Below are 18728 nucleotides of genomic sequence, written 5' to 3'. Positions count from 1 at the left end.
TTGGGGTCCAGTCCCATTTGGGGTTCAGGGGCCCAGTCCCATTTGGGGTCCAGTCCCATTTGGGGTTCAGGGGCCCAGTCCCATTTGGGGTCCAGTCCCATTTGGGGTTCAGGGGCCCAGTCCCATTTGGGGTCCAGTCCCATTTGGGGCCCAGCCCCGTTTGGGCTCCAGCCCCATTTGGTGCCGCCCCCGGCCGTGCCCAGGCCCGGCTCAAAGTCCCGCAGGTTCCCCGATCCCGTTGCGGTTCCTGTCCCGGGAAATCATTAACTGGGATCGGGGCGGCGCCGGGACCTTCGGACCCCGCTGTGGGACAGCGGCACGGCCCTTCCCGGGAACGGGATCGGCCCAGCGGGAACGGGATCGGCCCAGCTGGAATGGGATTGTCCCAGTGGGAATGGGATCGCCCTGCTGGGAATGGGATTGTCCCAGCTGGAATGGGATTGTCCCAGTGGGAATGGGATCGGCCCAGTGAGAATGGGATTGTCCTGCTGGGAATGGGATCGGCCCAGCGGGAATGGGATCGGCCCAGTGAGAATGGGATTGTCCCAGCGGGAATGGGATTGTCCTGCTGGGAATGGGATCGGCCCAGCGGGAATGGGATCATCCTGCTGGGAATGGGATTGTCCCAGTGGGAATGGGATCGGCCCAGCTGGAATGGGATCGTCCCAGTGGGAATGGGATCGGCCCAGCGGGAATGGGATCAGCCCAGCGGGAATGGGATCGTCCCAGGGGGAATGGGATCGTCCCAGGGGGAATGGGATCGGCCCAGCGGGAATGGGATCAGCCCAGCGGGAATGGGATCGTCCCAGGGGGAATGGGATCGGCCCAGCGGGAATGGGATCAGCCCAGCGGGAATGGGATCGGCCCAGCGGGAATGGGATCCCCTCCCTGCTCCACAGCCCTTCCTGCGGTCCTTCCTGGGAATGGGATCCTTATCCCAGTGGGAATGGGATCCTTGTCCCAGCGGGAATGGGATCCTTATCCCAGTGGGAATGGGATCCTTGTCCTGCTGGGAATGGGATCCCATCCCAAGGTCCCTCCTGGCACCGGGACCCTGCCCCATCCCCATCCCCGCCTCCGGAATTCCCGCTCCGGCGGCGCCGGATCCCAGCGGAGCCATCCTGACCTGCGGTGGGAACAGGAACAGGAACGGGAATGGGATCGGGAATGGGATTGGGAATGGGAACAGGAATGGGGATGGGAACAGGAATGGGAATGGGAATGGGAACGGGAAATGGGAACGGGAATGGGAATGGGAAATGGGAACGGGAATGGGAATGGGAACGGGAAATGGGAACGGGAATGGGAATGGGAAATGGGAACGGGAATGGGAACGGGGATGGGAACGGGGAAGCGAATGGGAACGGGAAATGGGAATGGGAATGGGATCGGGAAATGGGAACGGGGATGGGGATGGGAATGGGGATGGGAACGGGAATAGGAACGGGAATGGGAATGGGAACGGGAATGGGATTGGGAACGGGGATGGGAATGGGGATGGGAACGGGAACAGGAACGGGAATGGGAACGGCTCGGCGCCACCCTGGGGACAGCCCTGCCCCATTCCCAACATTTCTGAGTCCCCATTCCCAACATCCCTGAAATTCCCATTCCCGACATTCCCGAGTCCCCATTCCCAACATTCCCGATATTCCCGTGCCCCATTCCCAACATTCCTATGTCCCATTCCCAGGAATTCTGGGATCAGGGTGGCCCCGGCCTCTCTCTGTCCCCTCCGGGTCCCACATTCCCAGGAATTCCCAGGAACTGTGGGATCAGGGATAGGGATGGGATTGGGATTGGGATTGGGATTGGGATGGGATTGGGTTGGGATTGGGATGGGATTGGGATCGGGAATGGGTTGGGATTGGGATGGGATTGGGAGGGGATTAGGATGAGATTGGGATGCGATGGGATTGGGATTGGGATGGGATTGGAATGGGATTGGGATGGGATTGGGATGGGATTGGGATTGGGATTGGGATTGGGATTGGGATGGGATTGGATTGGGAATGGGGTGGGATTGGGATGAGATTGAGATTGGGATTGGGATAGGGATTGGGATTGGTGTGGGATTGGGATGGGATTGGGATTGGGATAGGGAGGGGATTAGGATGAGATTGGGATGCGATGGGATTGGGATTGGGATGGGATTGGAATGGGATTGGGATGGGATTGGGATTGGGGTGGGATTTGGGATTGGGATTGGGATTGGGGTGGGATTGGGGTGGAATTGGGATTGGGATTGGGGTGGAATTGGGATTGGGTTTGGGATTGGGGTGGGATTGGGATTGGGTTTGGATTGGGGTGGAATTGGGATTGGGTTTGGATTGGGATTGGAGGCCCCACCCCAAAAGCGTCAATCCCAAAATTCCAGCATTTTCTCCCATCCAAGCCCCTTTTCCCGACCTTTGGCCGCTCCTGGAGCCGATCCCGCAATTCCCAAGAGCCCCGATCCCTGTGACTCGGCATTCCCGGCATTCCGGCAGCCACACCAGGATTTTTGGGAACCCCAGCACCCCAAATAAAGCCGGGATTCATTCCCGGTGGATTCTCCAGCCGGCTTTTCCCACCTTTTCCCAGTTTCCCCCAGTTTTTCCCAGTTTTTCCCAGCTTCTCCCGGTTTTTCTGGCCGGCTTTGGGAAGCGGCGCCATTCCCGGGAGCCGCCGGGCCTCGGTTTCCCCCTTTGCGCTCGGCTTTCCCTGGAATTCCCGAATTCCCGGCAGGAATTCCGGCTCGCCAGAGCCGCCCCTAAAGGGGAACCCGAACCCCAAAATCGGCACCCAAAAAGGGATCCTGAGCCCCAAAAAGGGGGCCTGAACCCCAAAAAGGGATCCTGAGCCCCAAAAAGGGGATCCTGAACCCCAAAAAGGGATCCTGAGCCCCAAAAAGGGATCCTGAGCCCCAAAAGTGATTCAGAACACCAAAAATGGGATCCGGCACCCCCAAAAGGGATCCGGCACCCTAAAAAGGGATCTGGCACCTCAAAAAGGGATCCTGAACCCCAAAAAGGGGATCCTGAACCCCAAAAAGGGATCCTGAGCCCCAAAAAGGGATCCGGCACCCTAAAAAGGGATCTGGCACCTCAAAAAGGGATCCTGAACCCCCAAAAGGGGATCCTGCACCCCAAAAAGGGATCCTGAACCCCAAAAAGGGATCCTGAGCCCCAAAATGGGATCTGGCACCCCCAAAATGGGATCCTGAACCCCAAAATGGGATCCTGAACCCCAAAATTGGATCTGGCACCCCAAAAAGGGATCTGGCATCCCAAAACTGATCCTGAACCCCAGAAAGGGATCCGGAACCACAAAAACGGGGCCTGAACCCCAAAAAGGGGTCCTGAACCCCAAAAAGGGGATCCAACATGCCAAAAAGGGATCCTGAACCCCAAAAAGGGATCCTGAACCCCAAAATGGGATCCAGCACCCCAAAAAGGGGATCCTACACCCCAAAAAGGGATCCTGAGCCCCAAAAAGGGATCTTGAACCCCAAAAAGGGATCCGGCACGCCAAAATTGGATCTGGCACCCCAAAAGTGATCCTGAACCCCAAAAAGGGGATCCAGCACCCCAAAATGGGATCTGGCACCCCAAAAAGGGGAACCTGAACCCCAAAAGGGGATCCCAAACCCCAAAGGGGATCCTGAACCCCAAAATTGGATCTGGCACCCCAAAAAGGGATCCAGAACCCCAAAATCGGCACCCCCAAAGGGATCCTGAACCCCAAAGGGGATCCCGAGCCCCAAAAGGGGATCCAGAACCCCCCAAAGGGATCCCGAAGAGGCCCCGGTGCCCCCAAAAGCCCCCCCGAACCCCAGAGCCCCCCTGGGGCTGCTGCGCTCCCGGAACGGCGCCCCCGGCTCCGGCCCCGATCCCTGCCCTGGATCCATCCCGGATCCATCCCCGATCCCTCCTGGATCCATCCCGGATCCCGGCCCTGGATCAATCCTGGATCCCTCCTGGATCCATCCTGGATCCATCCCGGATCCCTGCCCTGGATCCATCCCGGATCCATCCCGGATCCCGGCCCTGAATCAATCCTGGATCCCTCCTGGATCCATCCTGGATCCATCCCGGATCCCTGCCCTGGATCCATCCTGGATCCACCCCGGATCCCAGCCCTGGATCAATCCTGGATCCATCCCGGATCCCTGCCCTGGATCAATCCTGGATCCCTCCTGGATCCATCCCGGATCCCAGCCCTGGATCAATCCTGGATCCATCCCAGATCTCTGCCCCGGATCCTTGCCCTGGATCCATCCCGGATCCCTGCCCTGGATCCCTGTCCCAGATCCCAATCCATCCTGGATCAATCCCGGATCCCTGCCCTGGATCCATCCCGGGTCAATCCCTGATCCCTGCCCTGGATCCCTGCCCTGGATCAATCACAAATCCATCCCGGATCAATCCCCGATTCCTGCTCTGGATCCCTGCCCTGCATCCCTGCCCTGGATCAATCCCAGATCCCGGTCCTGGATCCCGATCCATCCTGGATCCCCATCCTGAATCCCTGTCCTGGATCCCACACCCCTGCCCATCCCAGATCCTGATCCATCCCAGATCCCGATCCATCCCTGATCCCCGTCCACCCTGGATCTCCCCCTGTCTGGGATTCTCCTCCATCCCCCATTCCCATCCCCATCCCCATTCCCATTCCCATTCCCATTCCCATCCCCCATCCCCATTCCCATCCCCCATCCCCATTCCCATTCCCATTCCCATCCCCCATCCCCATTCCTATTCCCATTCCCATTCCCATCCCCCATTCCCATTCCCAATCCCCATTCCCATTCCCATTCCCATTCCCATTCCCATTCCCCATTCCCATCCCCCATTCCCATTCCCAATCCCCCATTCCCATTCCCATTCCCATCCCCCATTCCCATTCCCATCCCCCATTCCCATCCCCCATTCCCATCCCCCATTCCCATTCCCATCCCCCATTCCCATCCCCCATTCCCATCCCCCATTCCCATTCCCATTCCCATTCCCCATTCCCATCCCAAATTCCCGTCTCTCCCGGATCTCTTCCGCTTCCTCCTCCATCCTTGATCCCGCTTTGCTCCGGATTCCCATTTATCCACGATTCCCATCTCTCCAGAGATTCCCCTCTGTCCCGGATCCTTTCCCAGGGATTCCTGCTCTATCCCGGATCCCTCTCCAGGGATTCCTGCCGTGTTCTGGATCCTTTCCCAGGGATTCCCCTCTGTCCTGGATCCTGCTCCATCCCGGAACCTTCTCTGTCCTGGATTCCCTTCCCAAATCCCTTCCTTTCCCTGGATCCCTGAATCCCTTCCCCAAATCCCATCCCTGAATCCCTGAATCCCTGAATCCCTTCCCTAAATCCCATCTCTGCATCCCTGAATCCCTTCCCCAACTCCCATCCCTGAATCCCTTCCCTGGATCCCTGGATCCCTGAATCCCTGAATCCCTTCCCTAAATATTTTCCTTTTTCCAATCCCTTCCCAAATCCCTTCCTTTCCTTTCCCATCCCTAAATCCCATCCCTGACTCCCTGAATCCCTGAATCCCTTCCCCAAATCCCATCTCTGCATCCCTGAATCCCTTCCCTAAATCGTTTCCTTTTCCTTTTTCCAATCTCTTCCCAAATCCTTTCCTTTCCCATCCCTAAATCCCATCCCTGAATCCCTTCCCCAAATCCCATCCCTGAGTCCCTGAATCCCTTCCCTAAATCCCATCCCTGACTCCCTGCCCTGAATCCCTTCCCTGAGTCCCTGAATACCATCCCGGAATCTTCCTTTTCCTTTTCCCAATCCCTTCCCAAATCCCAAATCCCAAATCCCTGAATCCCTTCCCCAAATCCCATCCCTGAATCCCTTCCCTGAATCTTTTCCTGTTTCCAATCCTTTCCCAAATCCCTTCCCAAATCCCTTCCTTTCCTTTCCCATCCCCAACTCCCATCCCTGACTCCCTGAATCCCTTCCCTGAATCCCATCCCTGAATCTTTTCCTTTTCCCAATCCCCTCCCAAATCCCTTCCTTTTCTTTCCCATCCCTGAATCCCTGAATCCCTTCCCTAAATCCCATCCCTGAATCCCTGAATCCCTTCCCCAAATCCCATCCCTGACTCCCTGAGTCCCTGAATCCCATCCCGGAATCTTTTCCTTTTCCTTTTCCCAATCCCTTCCCAAATCCCAAATCCCTGAATCCCTTCCCTAAATCCCATCCCTGACTCCCTGAGTCCCTGAATCCCATCCCGGAATCTTTTCCTTTTCCTTTTCCCAATCCCTTCCCAAATCCCAAATCCCTGAATCCCATCCCTGACTCCCTGAATCTCTGAATCCCTTCCCCAAATCCCATCTCTGCATCCCTGAATCCCTTCCCTAAATCTTTTCCTTTTCCTTTTGCCAATCCCTTCCCAAATCCTTTCCTTTCCCATCCCTAAATCCCATCCCTGACTCCCTGAATCCCTTCCCTAAATCCAATCCCTGAATCCCTTCCCCAAATCCCATCCCTGAATTCCTGAATCCCTTCCCTAAATCTTTCCCTTTTTCCAATCCCTTCCCAAATCCTTTCCTTTCCCTTCCCTGAATCCCATCCCTGACTCCCTGAATCCCTGAATCCCTTCCCCAAATCCCATCCCTGAATCCCTGAATCCCTAAATCCCTTCCCCAAATATTTTCCTTTTCATTTTTCCAATCCCTTCCCCAAATCCCTTCCCCAAATCCCTTCCTTTCCTTTCCCTTCCCCAAATCCCATCCCTGACTCCCTGAATCCCTTCCCTAAATCCCAAATCCCTGAATCCCTTCCCTGACTCCCTGACTCCCTGAATCCCTGAATCCCATCCCTGAGTCCCTGAATCCCTTCCCTAAATCCCAAATCCCTGAATCCCTTCCCTGAATCCCTGAATCCCTTCCCTAAATCCCATCCCTGACTCCCTGAGTCCCTGAATCCCATCCCGGAATCTTTTCCTTTTCCTTTTCCCAATCCCTTCCCAAATCCCAAATCCCTGAATCCCTTCCCTAAATCCCATCCCTGACTCCCTGAATCCCTTCCCTGAATCTCTTCCCCGAATCCCATCTCTGCATCCCTGAATCCCTTCCCTAAATCTTTTCCTTTTCCTTTTGCCAATCCCTTCCCCAAATCCCTTCCTTTCCTTTCCCTTCCCTAAATCCCATCCCTGAATCCCTGAATCCCTTCCCTCAATCCCATCCCTGAACCTTTTCCTTCTCCTTTTCCTTCCTGAATCCCAAATCCCTGGGATTTTCCCAGCCCGTGCATCCATGGGGGATCTCTGCAGAGGGCAGCACGCTCCAGCCCTTCGGATCCCTCCTCCCTCCCAGCCAGGCTCCATGGAATCCCTGTTTTCCATGGAATATTCCCTCTCCAGAGAGCTCTCCTGGCTGGAAAACGCTTCGGGAAAAGGTCAGGATTGGGGAAAGAAAGGGAGGGTTTGGGAAGGGAGAATTTTTCCTGTTGTTGTTTTCCGTGTGCTGGGAATTGGGATTTGAGGAAAAGCTGGAATTCCATGGAATTCTGTCCTGGCTGGGCTGGAGGCTCCAAGCTCCTGCTTTGGATCACGGATCCAGGCTCTGGAGCACCCCGAGGCCAAAAATGTGGGAATTTTCTCTACAATTATGGAATTGAATCCCAGAATCTCGGAATGCTTTGGGTGGGATCCACGGAGCTTCAATCCCATCCCATTCCAACCCCCCAATGATCCCAGGCTGCTCCAGCCTTTCCTTGGGCACTGCCAGGGATCCGGGCATTCCCTGGGAATTCCAGCGCAGCCGGGAATCCCTTCCCAAGATCCCAGCCCGAGCTCCCCTTTCCCAGGGAAATCCCTCCATTCCCGCCTCTCCCAGCCTGCCATCGGATCCAGCCCCATCCCGACTCCTCTGCGGGAAGGAATTCCGGCCTCCAGGCCCTTCCCTGGGAATCTCGGCACTCCAGGAAGGCTCTCCCTTCCCTTGCCCATCCCCGACTTCCAGAAAAACCCCTGGCCATGGATTCGGAGCCTCCTGCATCCCACAATCCCGGAATGCTTTGGCTGGGATCCACGCAGCTTCAATCCCATCCCATTCCAAGGCCGGCACCTCCCCCGATGATCCCAGGCTGCTCCAGCCTTTCCTTGGGCACTGCCAGGGATCCGGGCATTCCCTGGGAATTCCTTCCACGGGATTTTCCTGGGAATTCCAGCCCAGGTGTCTGGAAAAGCCAAAACCCGGGATCAGGTGACTCCAGAGGGCGAATTCCCAACGCTGCCTTGGCCTGGGCCTTTCAAATCCCACTTGTTTTTCCGGAACACCGGCGCTCTCCATCCCGTCGGGAATATCGAGGCAAACAACGCACCTGGAGCTGGGATTTGACTCCTCGATCCTCGGAGTTGTTTTGCCGGAGGCGTTCGGGATTTCGCAGCTCCAAGGAGAGGAGGAATCGTGGAAGCAGCTCCAGCCTGGATGTGAGGAAGGAGCTGCCGGAGCGGATCCGAAGGGAAACGGGGTAAAAAAGGGAAGCGGCTCCAGGTGTGTTCGGCAGCGTCCTGCACGGGTGACACGGAGAAACGGATTGAGATGGGATTTGGGGGAAAAATCCTGCCCTGGGATATGGGGAGGGGTGGGATGGAATTCCCAGAGAAGCTGCGGCTGCCCCGGGATCCCTGGGAGTGTCCAAGGAAAGGTTGGAGCAGCCTGGGATAGGGAAAGGTGTCGGGGTTGGAATGGGATGGGATTGAAGGTCCATTCCCACACCGGATCCATGAGGACACCGGGAGAAGGGAAGGATCCAGGGAATCCTCGGAGCCCCTTCCCGAGCCTGAAGGGGCTCCAGGAGAGCTGGGATTTGAGAAAGGGCTGGAGGGGCAGGAGGCAGGGAATGGCTTCCCAGTGGGAAAGGGGAGCTTGGGCTGGGATCTTGGGAAGGAATTCCCAGCTGGGCTGGAATTCCCAGGGAATGCCCGGATCCCTGGCAGTGTCCAAGGAAAAGCTGGAGCAGCCTGGGATCATCGGGGGAGGTGCCGGCCTTGGAATGGGATGGGATTGAAGCTGCGTGGATCCCAGCCAAAGCATTCCGGGATTGTGGGATGCAGGAGGCTCCGAATCCATGGCCAGGGGTTTTTCTGGAAGTCGGGGATGGGAAAGGGAAGGGAGAGCCTTCCTGGAGTGCCGAGATTCCCAGGGAAGGGCCTGGAGGCCGGAATTCCTTCCCGCAGAGGAGTCGGGATGGGGCTGGATCCAATGCCAAGCTGGGAGAGGCGGGAATGGAGGGATTTCCCTGGGAAAGGGGAGCTCGGGCTGGGATCTTGGGAAGGAATTCCCGGCTGCGCTGGAATTCCCAGGGAATGCCCGGATCCCTGGCAGTGCCCAAGGGAAAGGCCGGGCCGGGGGAAGGTGCCGGGCCTTGGAATAGCGATGGGATTGGAGCTCTCATCCCACCCAAAGCATTCCCTAATCCCAGGACTCCAAGGGCCCTGCCCTGAGGCAGCACCGGGAGCTCGGCCGGGATGGGAGGGGCACCCGAGGGCTGAGGGGGAGCCGGGGGCACCGGGAGGGATCCGGGGCTGAGGGGGCGGCGGTGGCACCGGGGGGATCCGGGGCTGAGGGGGCGGCGGTGGCACCGGGGGGATCCGGGGCTGAGGGCACCGGGAAGGTCCCGGGGCTGAGGGCACGGCGGGCACCGGGAGGGATCCGGGGCCGAGGGGGAGCCGGGGGCACCGGGGAATCCGGGGCTGAGGGGGCGGCGGTGGCACCGCGAAGGTCCCGGGGCCGAGGGCACGGCGGTAGCACCGGGAAGGTCCCGGGGCCGAGGGCACGGCGGTAGCACCGGGAGGGATCCGGGGCTGAGGGCACCGGGAAGGTCCCGGGGCCGAGGGCACGGCGGTGGCACCGGGCTGAGGGCACGGCGGTAGCACCGGGCTGAGGGCACGGCGGTGGCACCGGGAAGGTCCCGGGGCCGAGGGCACGGCGGTGGCACCGGGCCGAGGGCACGGCGGTGGCACCGGGAAGGTCCCGGGGCTGAGGGCACGGCGGTAGCACCGGGCTGAGGGCACGGCGGTAGCACCGGGCTGAGGGCACGGCGGTGGCACCGGGAAGGTCCCGGGGCCGAGGGCACGGCGGTAGCACCGGGCTGAGGGCACGGCGGCGGCACCGGGGCGCTCCCGGGCACGGACTCTGGGGCCCGGCGCGGCCGCAGCCCCTCAGCGCCGGCCGCCCTCAGCCGCCAACATGGCGCCGCCGCCTTCCCCTTCCCCTTCCCCCGTCCCCATCCCGGGCGCAGCAGCGCGGCCTCCCCGCGCCCGCGGCTCGGCAGAAGATGGCGGCGAGCAGCGGCTGAGGCCGAGGCAAGCGGAGGAGGAGGAGGAGGAGGAGGAGGAGGAGGAAGAAGAGCAGGAGGAGGAGGGCCCGCGCCGGAGCTCCGCCGCCACCGCCCCCCTCGTCCTCCATGCCCAGCTCCGCCCCGTCCCGCCGGGAGGGAGGATCGCGGCGAGCGAGCCGGAGCCCCGCAGCCGCGCCGCGCCGCCCAGGCAAGGGGCCCCGGCCGCCCCGGGAGCCCCGCAGCGGCACCGGGGCCCCCAGCAGCCTCCGCCGGCGCCGCCAACACCGCGCTGCCCTCACCCGGGGGCTGCCCTGAGCCCCGCAGCCCCCCGGGGCCGCCGCCCGGCCCGGCCGCGGGAGTCGCTGTCGCGTTGCCCGCGGAGCTCGGCGGCCTCGGCCTGTCAGCGGCAGGTGAGTGCGGGGCCCCGCGGGTGGGCGAGCGGGCCCCGGGGGCTTCCCCTCAGCCGCCCGCTTCCTCCGGCAGCTGTCACGGGCGGCGGACGAGGGAAGCGGGCCCGGCTCCCCGGGCCGGGGCTGCCATGGCGGCCGCCGCCTCCTCCTCCTCCCCCCCCGCCTCAGCCGCTGCTCCCTCCCCCCGGCCGCCCTCCGCCTTCGCTCCCCCCCTCAGGGACCCGGCGCTGCCTCCCTCGGCCACCCCCGGGCGCTCGCATCGGCGCCGATGGAAAGTTGATGGCAAAAAAAAAAAAAAAAAAAAAAGAAAAAAAAAAAAAAAGTCACAAGGCGCTTTGGCCTCGCTCACCTTCCCCCTCCCCCCTTCCCCCATTCCTATCCTTAGGCTCATTCCCAACCTCATTCCCAGGGTTTTTTTTTTTTTTTTCCCCCCCCCCCCCCGTTTCGAAGATGGCACCGCCGCCCCCGGGAGTGGGGGGTGGGGGGATGTTCCCTCGGGTGGGGTTGGAGGTGGCAGCTCTTTGTGTGCCATTCCCGGCTCGGGGATGTCCCCAAATGCCACCCTGGGAGCAGCGGGAGGTGCCAGGCGAGGAGGATCCAACACTTCCAGGTGCCTCTGGATCCCTCCGGATCCCTCAGGATCCCTCAGGATCCCTCAGGAGCGGCATTCCCGGGCCAGGTGCAGCAGCTCCCTCAGGGGCTCTTCCAGCTCCCTGCCCTACATTCCCAACATTTCTCCCTTTCCCGCAGGATTTTTTTGGGGGGGGGGGGGAATAATCGCAGGGATCTGAGGGAAATTTGGGAGATCGGGAAGTTGTGAGGGGCAGGGAATGGGATCCGTGCTGGAAAAGTCGGTTCTTTCCTGGGGTTTTTTTTTGGGTTCAATTCCAGGTGCGCCGTGAGGGGAAGGGGGGGGGGGGGGTCGATTTTCTGCTGGGGGGGGGGGGGGTTTGGGATTAATTAATGAATAATTAATGACTTCTTCATTAACTAATTGATTAGTTGATTGATTAATCAGTTGATGGATGGATTATTTTATTGGATTGCCCGGAATGCTGTTGGGAAATCGGGAGGGGGGGTGGGGAGAAAATAAAAGAAGAGCTCGGAATTGTCGCCGCTCGTGAGGGGTTCAGAGAAGGCCCAAAATTCCAGGTTTTTCCCCCCCCCAAAAAAAATTCCCGAGGAATTCCGAGAGCGACGCAGAGCTGAGCGGAGGAAAAGTGGGAATTGGGGTTGTGGCTTTTGCGGGGAAAAATGGGGGAAATCCGTGGAATTTGAGGGAAAAATGGGGGAAATCCAGGGATTTTCAGGGGAAAATGGGGGAAATCGAGGGATTTTCAGGGAAAATCGGAGGAAATCCGTGGAATTTCTGGGGAAAATGGGGGAAATCCGTGGATTTTGGGGGAAAATCTGGGGATTTTGAGGGGAAAATGTGGGAAATCCGTGGATTTTCTGGGAAAAGCAGAGGAAATCCAGGGATTTTGAGGGGAAAACTCGGGAAATCCGTGGATTTTCAGGGAAAAATGGAGCAAATCCAGGGATTTTTCCCGGAAAAGCGGAGGAAATCCATGGATTTTGAGGAGAAAATGGATGAAATCCATGGATTTTCTGGGAAAAGCGGAGGAAATCCAGGGATTTTGAGGGAAAAACGGAGCAAATCCGTGGATTTTTGTGGAAAAGCGGAGGAAATCCAAGGATTTTCTGGGAAAAATGGGGGAAATCCATGGATTTTGAGGGGAAAATGGGGGAAATCAGGGATTTTGAGGGGAAAATGGGGAAAATCCCGGGATTTTGAGGGGAAAACGGGGGAAATCTGTGGAATTTTTGGGAAAAATGGAGTGAATTCACGGATTCTTGGGAATAAATGGAGCAAATCCCGGGATTTTGAGGGAAAAATGGGGGAAATCCATGGATTTTGAGGGGGAAAATGGGGGAAATTAATGGAATTTCAGGGAAAAGCGGAGGAAATCCAGGGAGTTTGTGGGAAAACAGAGCAAATCCATGGATTTTCTGGGAAAAATGTGGGAAATCCATGGATTTTCTGGGAAAAGCGGAGGAAATCCCGGGATTTTGAGGGACAAATGGAGCAAATCCCGGGATTTTCCAGGAAAAGCGGAGGAAATCCGTGGAATTTCAGGGAAAACGGGAGGAAATTCACAGATTCTTGGGAAAAAAAGGAGCAAATCCAGGGATTTTCAGGGAAAAATGGCAAATCCAGGGATATTGAGGGGAAAAACGTGGGGAAAACCGTGGAATTTCTGGGAAAAACGGAGGAAATCCAGGGATTTTCTGGGAAAAATGGGGAAAATCCGGGGATTTTCAGGGAAAAACAGAGGAAATCCTGGGATTTTTGGGGGGAAAACGGGGGAAATCTGTGGAATTTTTGGGAAAAATGGAGTGAATTCACGGATTCTTGGGAATAAATGGAGCAAATCCCAGGATTTTGAGGGAAAAATGGGGGAAATCCGTGGATTTTCTGGGAAAAGCAGAGGAAATTGATGGATTTTGAGGGGAAAATGGGGGAAATCCAGGGATTTTCTGGGAGAAGTGGAGGAAATCCCGGGATTTTGAGGGGAAAATGGGGGAAATCCATGGAATTTCAGGGATAAATGGAGGAAATCCAAGGATTTTTGTGGGAAAACTGGGAAAATCCGTGGAATTTCGGGGAAAAATGGGGGAAATCCATGGATTTTCTGGGAAAACCCCAGCAAATCCTGGGATTTTGAGGGAAAAACGGAGCAAATTCATGGAATTTCAGGGAAAGACGGAGGAAATCTTTGGGATTTTGAGGGAAAACGGAGGAAATCCCGGGATTTTCCGGGAAAATCAGCGCCCTGCTCCCAGAATTCCGCCGGGTTCTGCCGCTTTTCCCGAGGAATTCCCGAGGGATTCCGCCCCCCCCGCCCCGTTCCCGGTTTTCCCTCGGAGCCGAGAATTCCCAGGAACGGAGTTCCTGCAATTCCTCCCCACTTCCAGCCCCGATTCCTTCCCGAAATCTCCCAAATTCCCCAAATTCCTGAAATTCCCGAAATTTCCCAAATTCCCAAAATTCCCGAAATTCCCCGAATTCCAGAAATTTCCCAAAATTCCCGAAATTCCCCGTTTCTGAAATTCCCGAAGTTCCCAAAATTCCCCAAATTCCCCATTCTCAAAATTCCCAGAATTCCCAGAATTCCCCATTCCTGAAATTCCCAAAATTCCCAAAATTCCCGAAACTCCCCGTTCCCAAAATTCCCAAAATTCCCCATTCCCGAAATTCCCGAAATTCCCAAAATTCCCCATTCCTGGGGATTTTTCCAGGGTTTTTCCCCAGAATTTCCTGGAACTTCCCTGAGATTTCCTGGAGTTTTTCCCAGATTTCCTGGAGCATTCCCGAATTTCTTGGAGCTTTTCCTCATTTTCTTGGAGCTTTCCTGGAGTTTTTCCAGGATTTCCTGGAGTTTTTCCTGGTTTTCTTGGAGCTTTTCCCAAATTTCCTGGACCTTTCCCGAATTTCCTGGAGCTTTCCTGAATTTCCTGGAATATTCCTGGGATTTCCTGGAGTTTTTCCCAGATTTCCTGGAGCTTTTCCCAAATTTCTTGGAGCTTTTCCTGGACTTCCTGGACTTTTCCCGGAATTCCTGGAGCTTTTCCTGGTTTTCTTGGAGCTTTCCTGGAGTTTCCTGGAGCTTTCCCGGAATTTCCGGGAACTTTTCCAAGGTTTCCTGGAGCTTTTCCCAAATTTCCTGAAGCTTTTCCTGGAATTCCTGCAGCTTTTCCAGGATATCTTGGAGCTTTTCCTGGGATTTCCTGCAGCTTTTCCCAAATTTCCCGGAGCTTTCCTGGAATTTCCTGGAGTTTTTCCAGAATTTCCAGGAGCTTTCCCGGAATTTCCGGGAACTTTTCCCAGATTTCCTGGAGTTTTTCCCAAATTTCCTGAAGCTTTTCCTGGAATTCCCGGAGTTTTTCCCGGATTTCCTGGAGCTGATTTTGCAGGAAAGGATCCCAGGAATTCCAGAGAATCCCACAAATCCCAGCTTTTGCTCCGAGGATCCCGAATTTTCTGTCCAAGCCGATTCCAGGGAATTGGTTCTGGAATTAATCAGGAATTAATCCAGGATTAACCTGGGAATTGACTCTGGAATTAAACCGGAATTAGTCTGGGATTAACCTGGGAATTGGCTCTGGGATTAATTGGGAATTAGTCTGGGGTTAATCTGGGAATTGGTTCTGGAATTAATCCGAGATTAATCCGGGATTAATCTGGGGATTGGCTGTGGAATTAATTGGGAATTAATCCAGGATTAATCCGGGAATTGGCTCTGGAATTGATCCGGAATTAATCTGGGACTAATCAGTGAATTGGCTCTGGGATGAATCCGGAATTAGTCCGGGATTATTCTGGGAATTGGCTCTGGAATTAATTGGGAATTAGTCTGGGATTATTCTGGGAGTCGGTTCTGGGATGAATCCGGAGTTAATCCGGGATTAATCTGGGAATTGGCTCTGGAATTAATCAGGAATTAGTCCAGGATTAATCTGGGAATTGGTTCTGGAAGGAATCCAGAATTAATCCGGGATTAACCTGGGAATTGGCTCTGGAATTAATTGGGAATCAGTCTGGGATTAATCTGGGAATCGGTTCTGGAATTGATCCGGAATTAATCCGGGACTAATCCGGGAATCGGCTCTGGAATTAATCAGGAATTAATCCAGAATTAATGTGGGAATCGGTTCTGGAATTAATTCAGAATTAAACCGGGATTAATCTGGGAATTGGCTCTGGAATGAATCGGGAATTAATCCGGGATTAATCTGGGAATCAGTTCTGGAATTAATCAGGAATTAGTCCAGGATTAATCTGGGAATTGGTTCTGGAAGGAATCCAGAATTAAACCGGGATTAATCTGGGAATTGGCTCAGGAATGAATTGGGAATTAGTCCAGGATTAATCTGGGAATTGGCTCTGGAATTAATTGGGAATTAGTCTGTAATTATTCGGGAATTAAGCTGGGAATTAATGTGGGAATCAGCTCTGGAATTAACCTGGAGCTAAACTGGGAACTCTTCTGGGAATCGGTTCTGGAATGAATCCGGAGTTAATCCGGGTTTAGTCTGGGAATTGGCTCTGGAATTGATCCAGAATCAGTCCGGGCTTAATCTGGGAATTGGTTCTGGAATTAATCAGGAATTAATCCGGGCTTAATCTGGGAATTGGTTCTGGAATTAATCAGGAATTAATCCGGGCTTAATCTGGGAATCAGTTCTGGAATTAATCAGGAATTAGTCTGGGATTAATCCAGGAATTGGCTCTGGAATGAATCGGGAATTAGTCCGGGATTAAAATGGGACTTAATGCGGGAATCAGGTCTGGAATTAACCTGGAGCTAAACTGGGAATTGTTCTGGGAATCGGTTCTGGAATTAATCCAGAATTAACCTGGGATCAATGCTGGAATTATTCTGGAATTAATTTGGGAATCGGCTCTGGAATTAATTGGGATTTATTTGGGAAGTGATCTGGAATTAGTCTGGATTTAATCCGGGATTAATCCAGGATTGATCTGGGAATCAGCTCTGGAATTAATCTGGAATGAATTCGGAATCAATCTGGGAGTTGGCTCTGGAATTAATCCGGAATTAATCCGGGATTAATCTGGGAATCGGCTCTGGAATTAATCAGGAATTAGTCTGTAATTATTCGGGAATTAAGCTGGGAATTAATGTGGGAATCAGCTCTGGAATTAACCCGGATTTATTCAGGAAGTGATCTGGAATTAATCTGGATTTAATCCGGGATTAATCCGGAATTAGTCCAAGAATCGGCTCCAGAATTAATCTGGAATTAACCCGGAATTAATCTGGGAATTATTCCGGGAATTGGCTCTGGATTTAATCTGGAATTATTCTGGGAATTCGTCTGGAATTAATCCTGGAACTGATCCGGGAGTTATTCCAGAATTAATCTGGGATTAATCCGGGATTAATTCAGGAATCGGCTTGGGAATTAATTGGGATTTATTCGGGAAGTGATCTGGAATTAATCCGGAATTAATCCGGAATTAATTTGGAATTAATCTGGGATTAACCCAGGATCAATCTGGAATTATTCTGGAATTAATTTGGGAATTGGCTCTGGAATTAATCCGGGATTAATCTGGGATTAATCTGGGAGTTATTCCGGAATTAATCTGGAATGAACCCAGAATTAATCCGGGAATTATCTGGAATTAATCCGGGATTAATCGGGAATTAATCTGGAATTAAACCGGAATTGATCGGGAATTTACTGGGAATTAGACAGGAAATATTCTGGAATTAATCTTGGCGTCAGATCTGGAATTAATCCCGAATTAATCTGGAATTAATCTGGGATTAATTGGGAATTACCCCAGGAATTGGCTCCGGAATTAATCCGCGAATTAATCCGGGAATTGGCTCTGGAATTAATTGGGAATTGATTGGGAATTATTCTGGAATTAACCTGGAATTGGCTCTGGAATTGTTCTGGAATTAACCCGAGAATCAGGTCTGGAATTAATTGGGAATTAATCAGGAATTAATTGGGAATTAATGGGCAATTAATGCGGAATTAATCCAGAAATAATCGGGAATTAATGTGGAATTAATCGGGAATTAATGCAGAATTAATTGGGAATTAATCGGGAGTTAATGGAGAATTAATTGGGAACTAATGCGGAATTAATTAGGAATTAATTGGAAATTAATCCTGAAATAATACAGAATTAATGTGGAATTAATGCGGAATTAACTGGGAATTAATCTGGAATTAATCCTAAAATAATTGGGAATTAATTGGGAATTAATGCAGAATTAATCAGGAATTAATTAGGAATTAATTAGTATTAATTTGGAACTAATCAGGAATTAATCTGGAATTAATCCTAAAATAATTGGGAATTAATCTGGAATTAATCAGGAATCAATCCTGAAATAATTGGGAATTAATTGGGAGTTAATCCAGAATTAATCCGGAATTAATCAGGAACTAATTAGGAATTAATTAGGAATTAATGCAGAATTAATCAGGAATTAATTGGGAGTTAATGCAGAATTAATCGGGAATTAATCAGGAATTAATCTGGAATTAATCCTGAAATCATTGGGTATTAATTAAGACTTCATTAGGAATTAATTAGAAATTAATGCAGCATTAATCCAGAATCTCCCAGAGATTTTTCCGGGCCTTTCCCAAAGTTTTTTCCTGGCGGATTTTTTGGGGTCTTTGTGGACCTTTTGGGCTCTTTATGGATCTTCCAGGACCTTGGCGGAGATTTTGGGATCTTTGTGGATTTTTTGGGATCTTTCAGGACCTTTATGGGTTTTTTTGGGATCTTTGTGGATTTTCCAGGATATTTTGGGATCTTTGTGGACATTTTGGGGGTATTTGGGGATTTTTTGGGATATTTTGGGATCTTTGTGGACATTTGGGGCTCTTTATGGATCTTTCAGGACCTTTATGGGTTTTTTGGGATCTTTGTGGATTTTCCAGGATGTTTTGGGATCTTTGTGGACATTTTGGGGATCTTTATGCATCTTCCAGGACCTTTAGTGGATATTTTGGGTTCTGTGTGGATTTTTCGGGATTTTAATGGAATTTTTGGGATCTTTGTGGACATTTGGGGTTCTTTATGGATCTTCAAGGACCTTAGAGGATATTTTAGGATCTTTGTGGAATTTTTTGGGATCTTTGGGGGTTTTTTGGGGTCTTTGTGGACCTTTTGGGATCTTTCTGCATCTTCCAGGACCTTAGCGGAGATTTGGGGATCTTTGTGGATTTTTCGGGATTTTAATGGGATTTTTGGGATCTTGGTGGACATTTGGGGCTCTTTATGGATCTTTCAGGACCGGTATGGATTTTTTGGGATCTTTGTGGGTTTTTTGGGATCTTCGTGGATCTTTCAGGACCTTAGCAGATTTTTTGGGATCTTTGTGGATTTTTTGGGATATTTTGGGACCTTTGTGGACATTTGGGGCTCTTTATGGATCTTTCAGGACCTTAACGTATCTTTTGGGATCTTTGTGGGATTTTTTGGGATCTTTGGGG

The 18728-nt window shown here is 53.2% G+C and overlaps 2 protein-coding genes across 5 annotated transcripts in view; one reads left to right on the top strand and one right to left on the bottom strand.

The window, feature by feature from the left end:
* Positions 1 to 2268: 2268 nt before the first annotated feature.
* Positions 2269 to 4249, bottom strand: LOC116441461. Of its 2 annotated transcripts, none has more exons than XM_032103387.1 (2): positions 3147 to 4249; positions 2269 to 3066 (listed from the first exon to the last, which is right to left on the bottom strand). In XM_032103387.1, exons 1-2 carry the CDS (start codon positions 4093 to 4095, stop codon positions 2966 to 2968), a joined length of 1050 nt encoding a protein of 349 aa, XP_031959278.1. In that variant the 5' UTR covers positions 4096 to 4249; the 3' UTR covers positions 2269 to 2965. The 2 variants fall into 2 exon arrangements, with proteins under 2 accessions (XP_031959278.1, XP_031959279.1); XM_032103388.1 differs by having other exon boundaries at positions 3208 to 4248.
* A 6327-nt stretch (positions 4250 to 10576) lies between these two features.
* Positions 10577 to 18728, top strand: part of NCOA1 (nuclear receptor coactivator 1) — a 116408-nt gene continuing 108256 nt past the window's right edge. For all 3 annotated transcript variants that reach the window (XM_032103370.1, XM_032103371.1, XM_032103373.1), the window contains exon 1: positions 10577 to 10682. The gene's annotated coding sequence lies outside the window, so the exon portion shown is untranslated. The remainder of the gene's footprint in view (positions 10683 to 18728) is intronic.

The sequence above is a fragment of the Corvus moneduloides genome, chromosome 3 (genome assembly GCF_009650955.1).
Source record: "Corvus moneduloides isolate bCorMon1 chromosome 3, bCorMon1.pri, whole genome shotgun sequence".
Lineage (NCBI taxonomy): Eukaryota > Metazoa > Chordata > Aves > Passeriformes > Corvidae > Corvus > Corvus moneduloides.
This window is presented reverse-complemented; position numbering and strand designations above follow the sequence as displayed.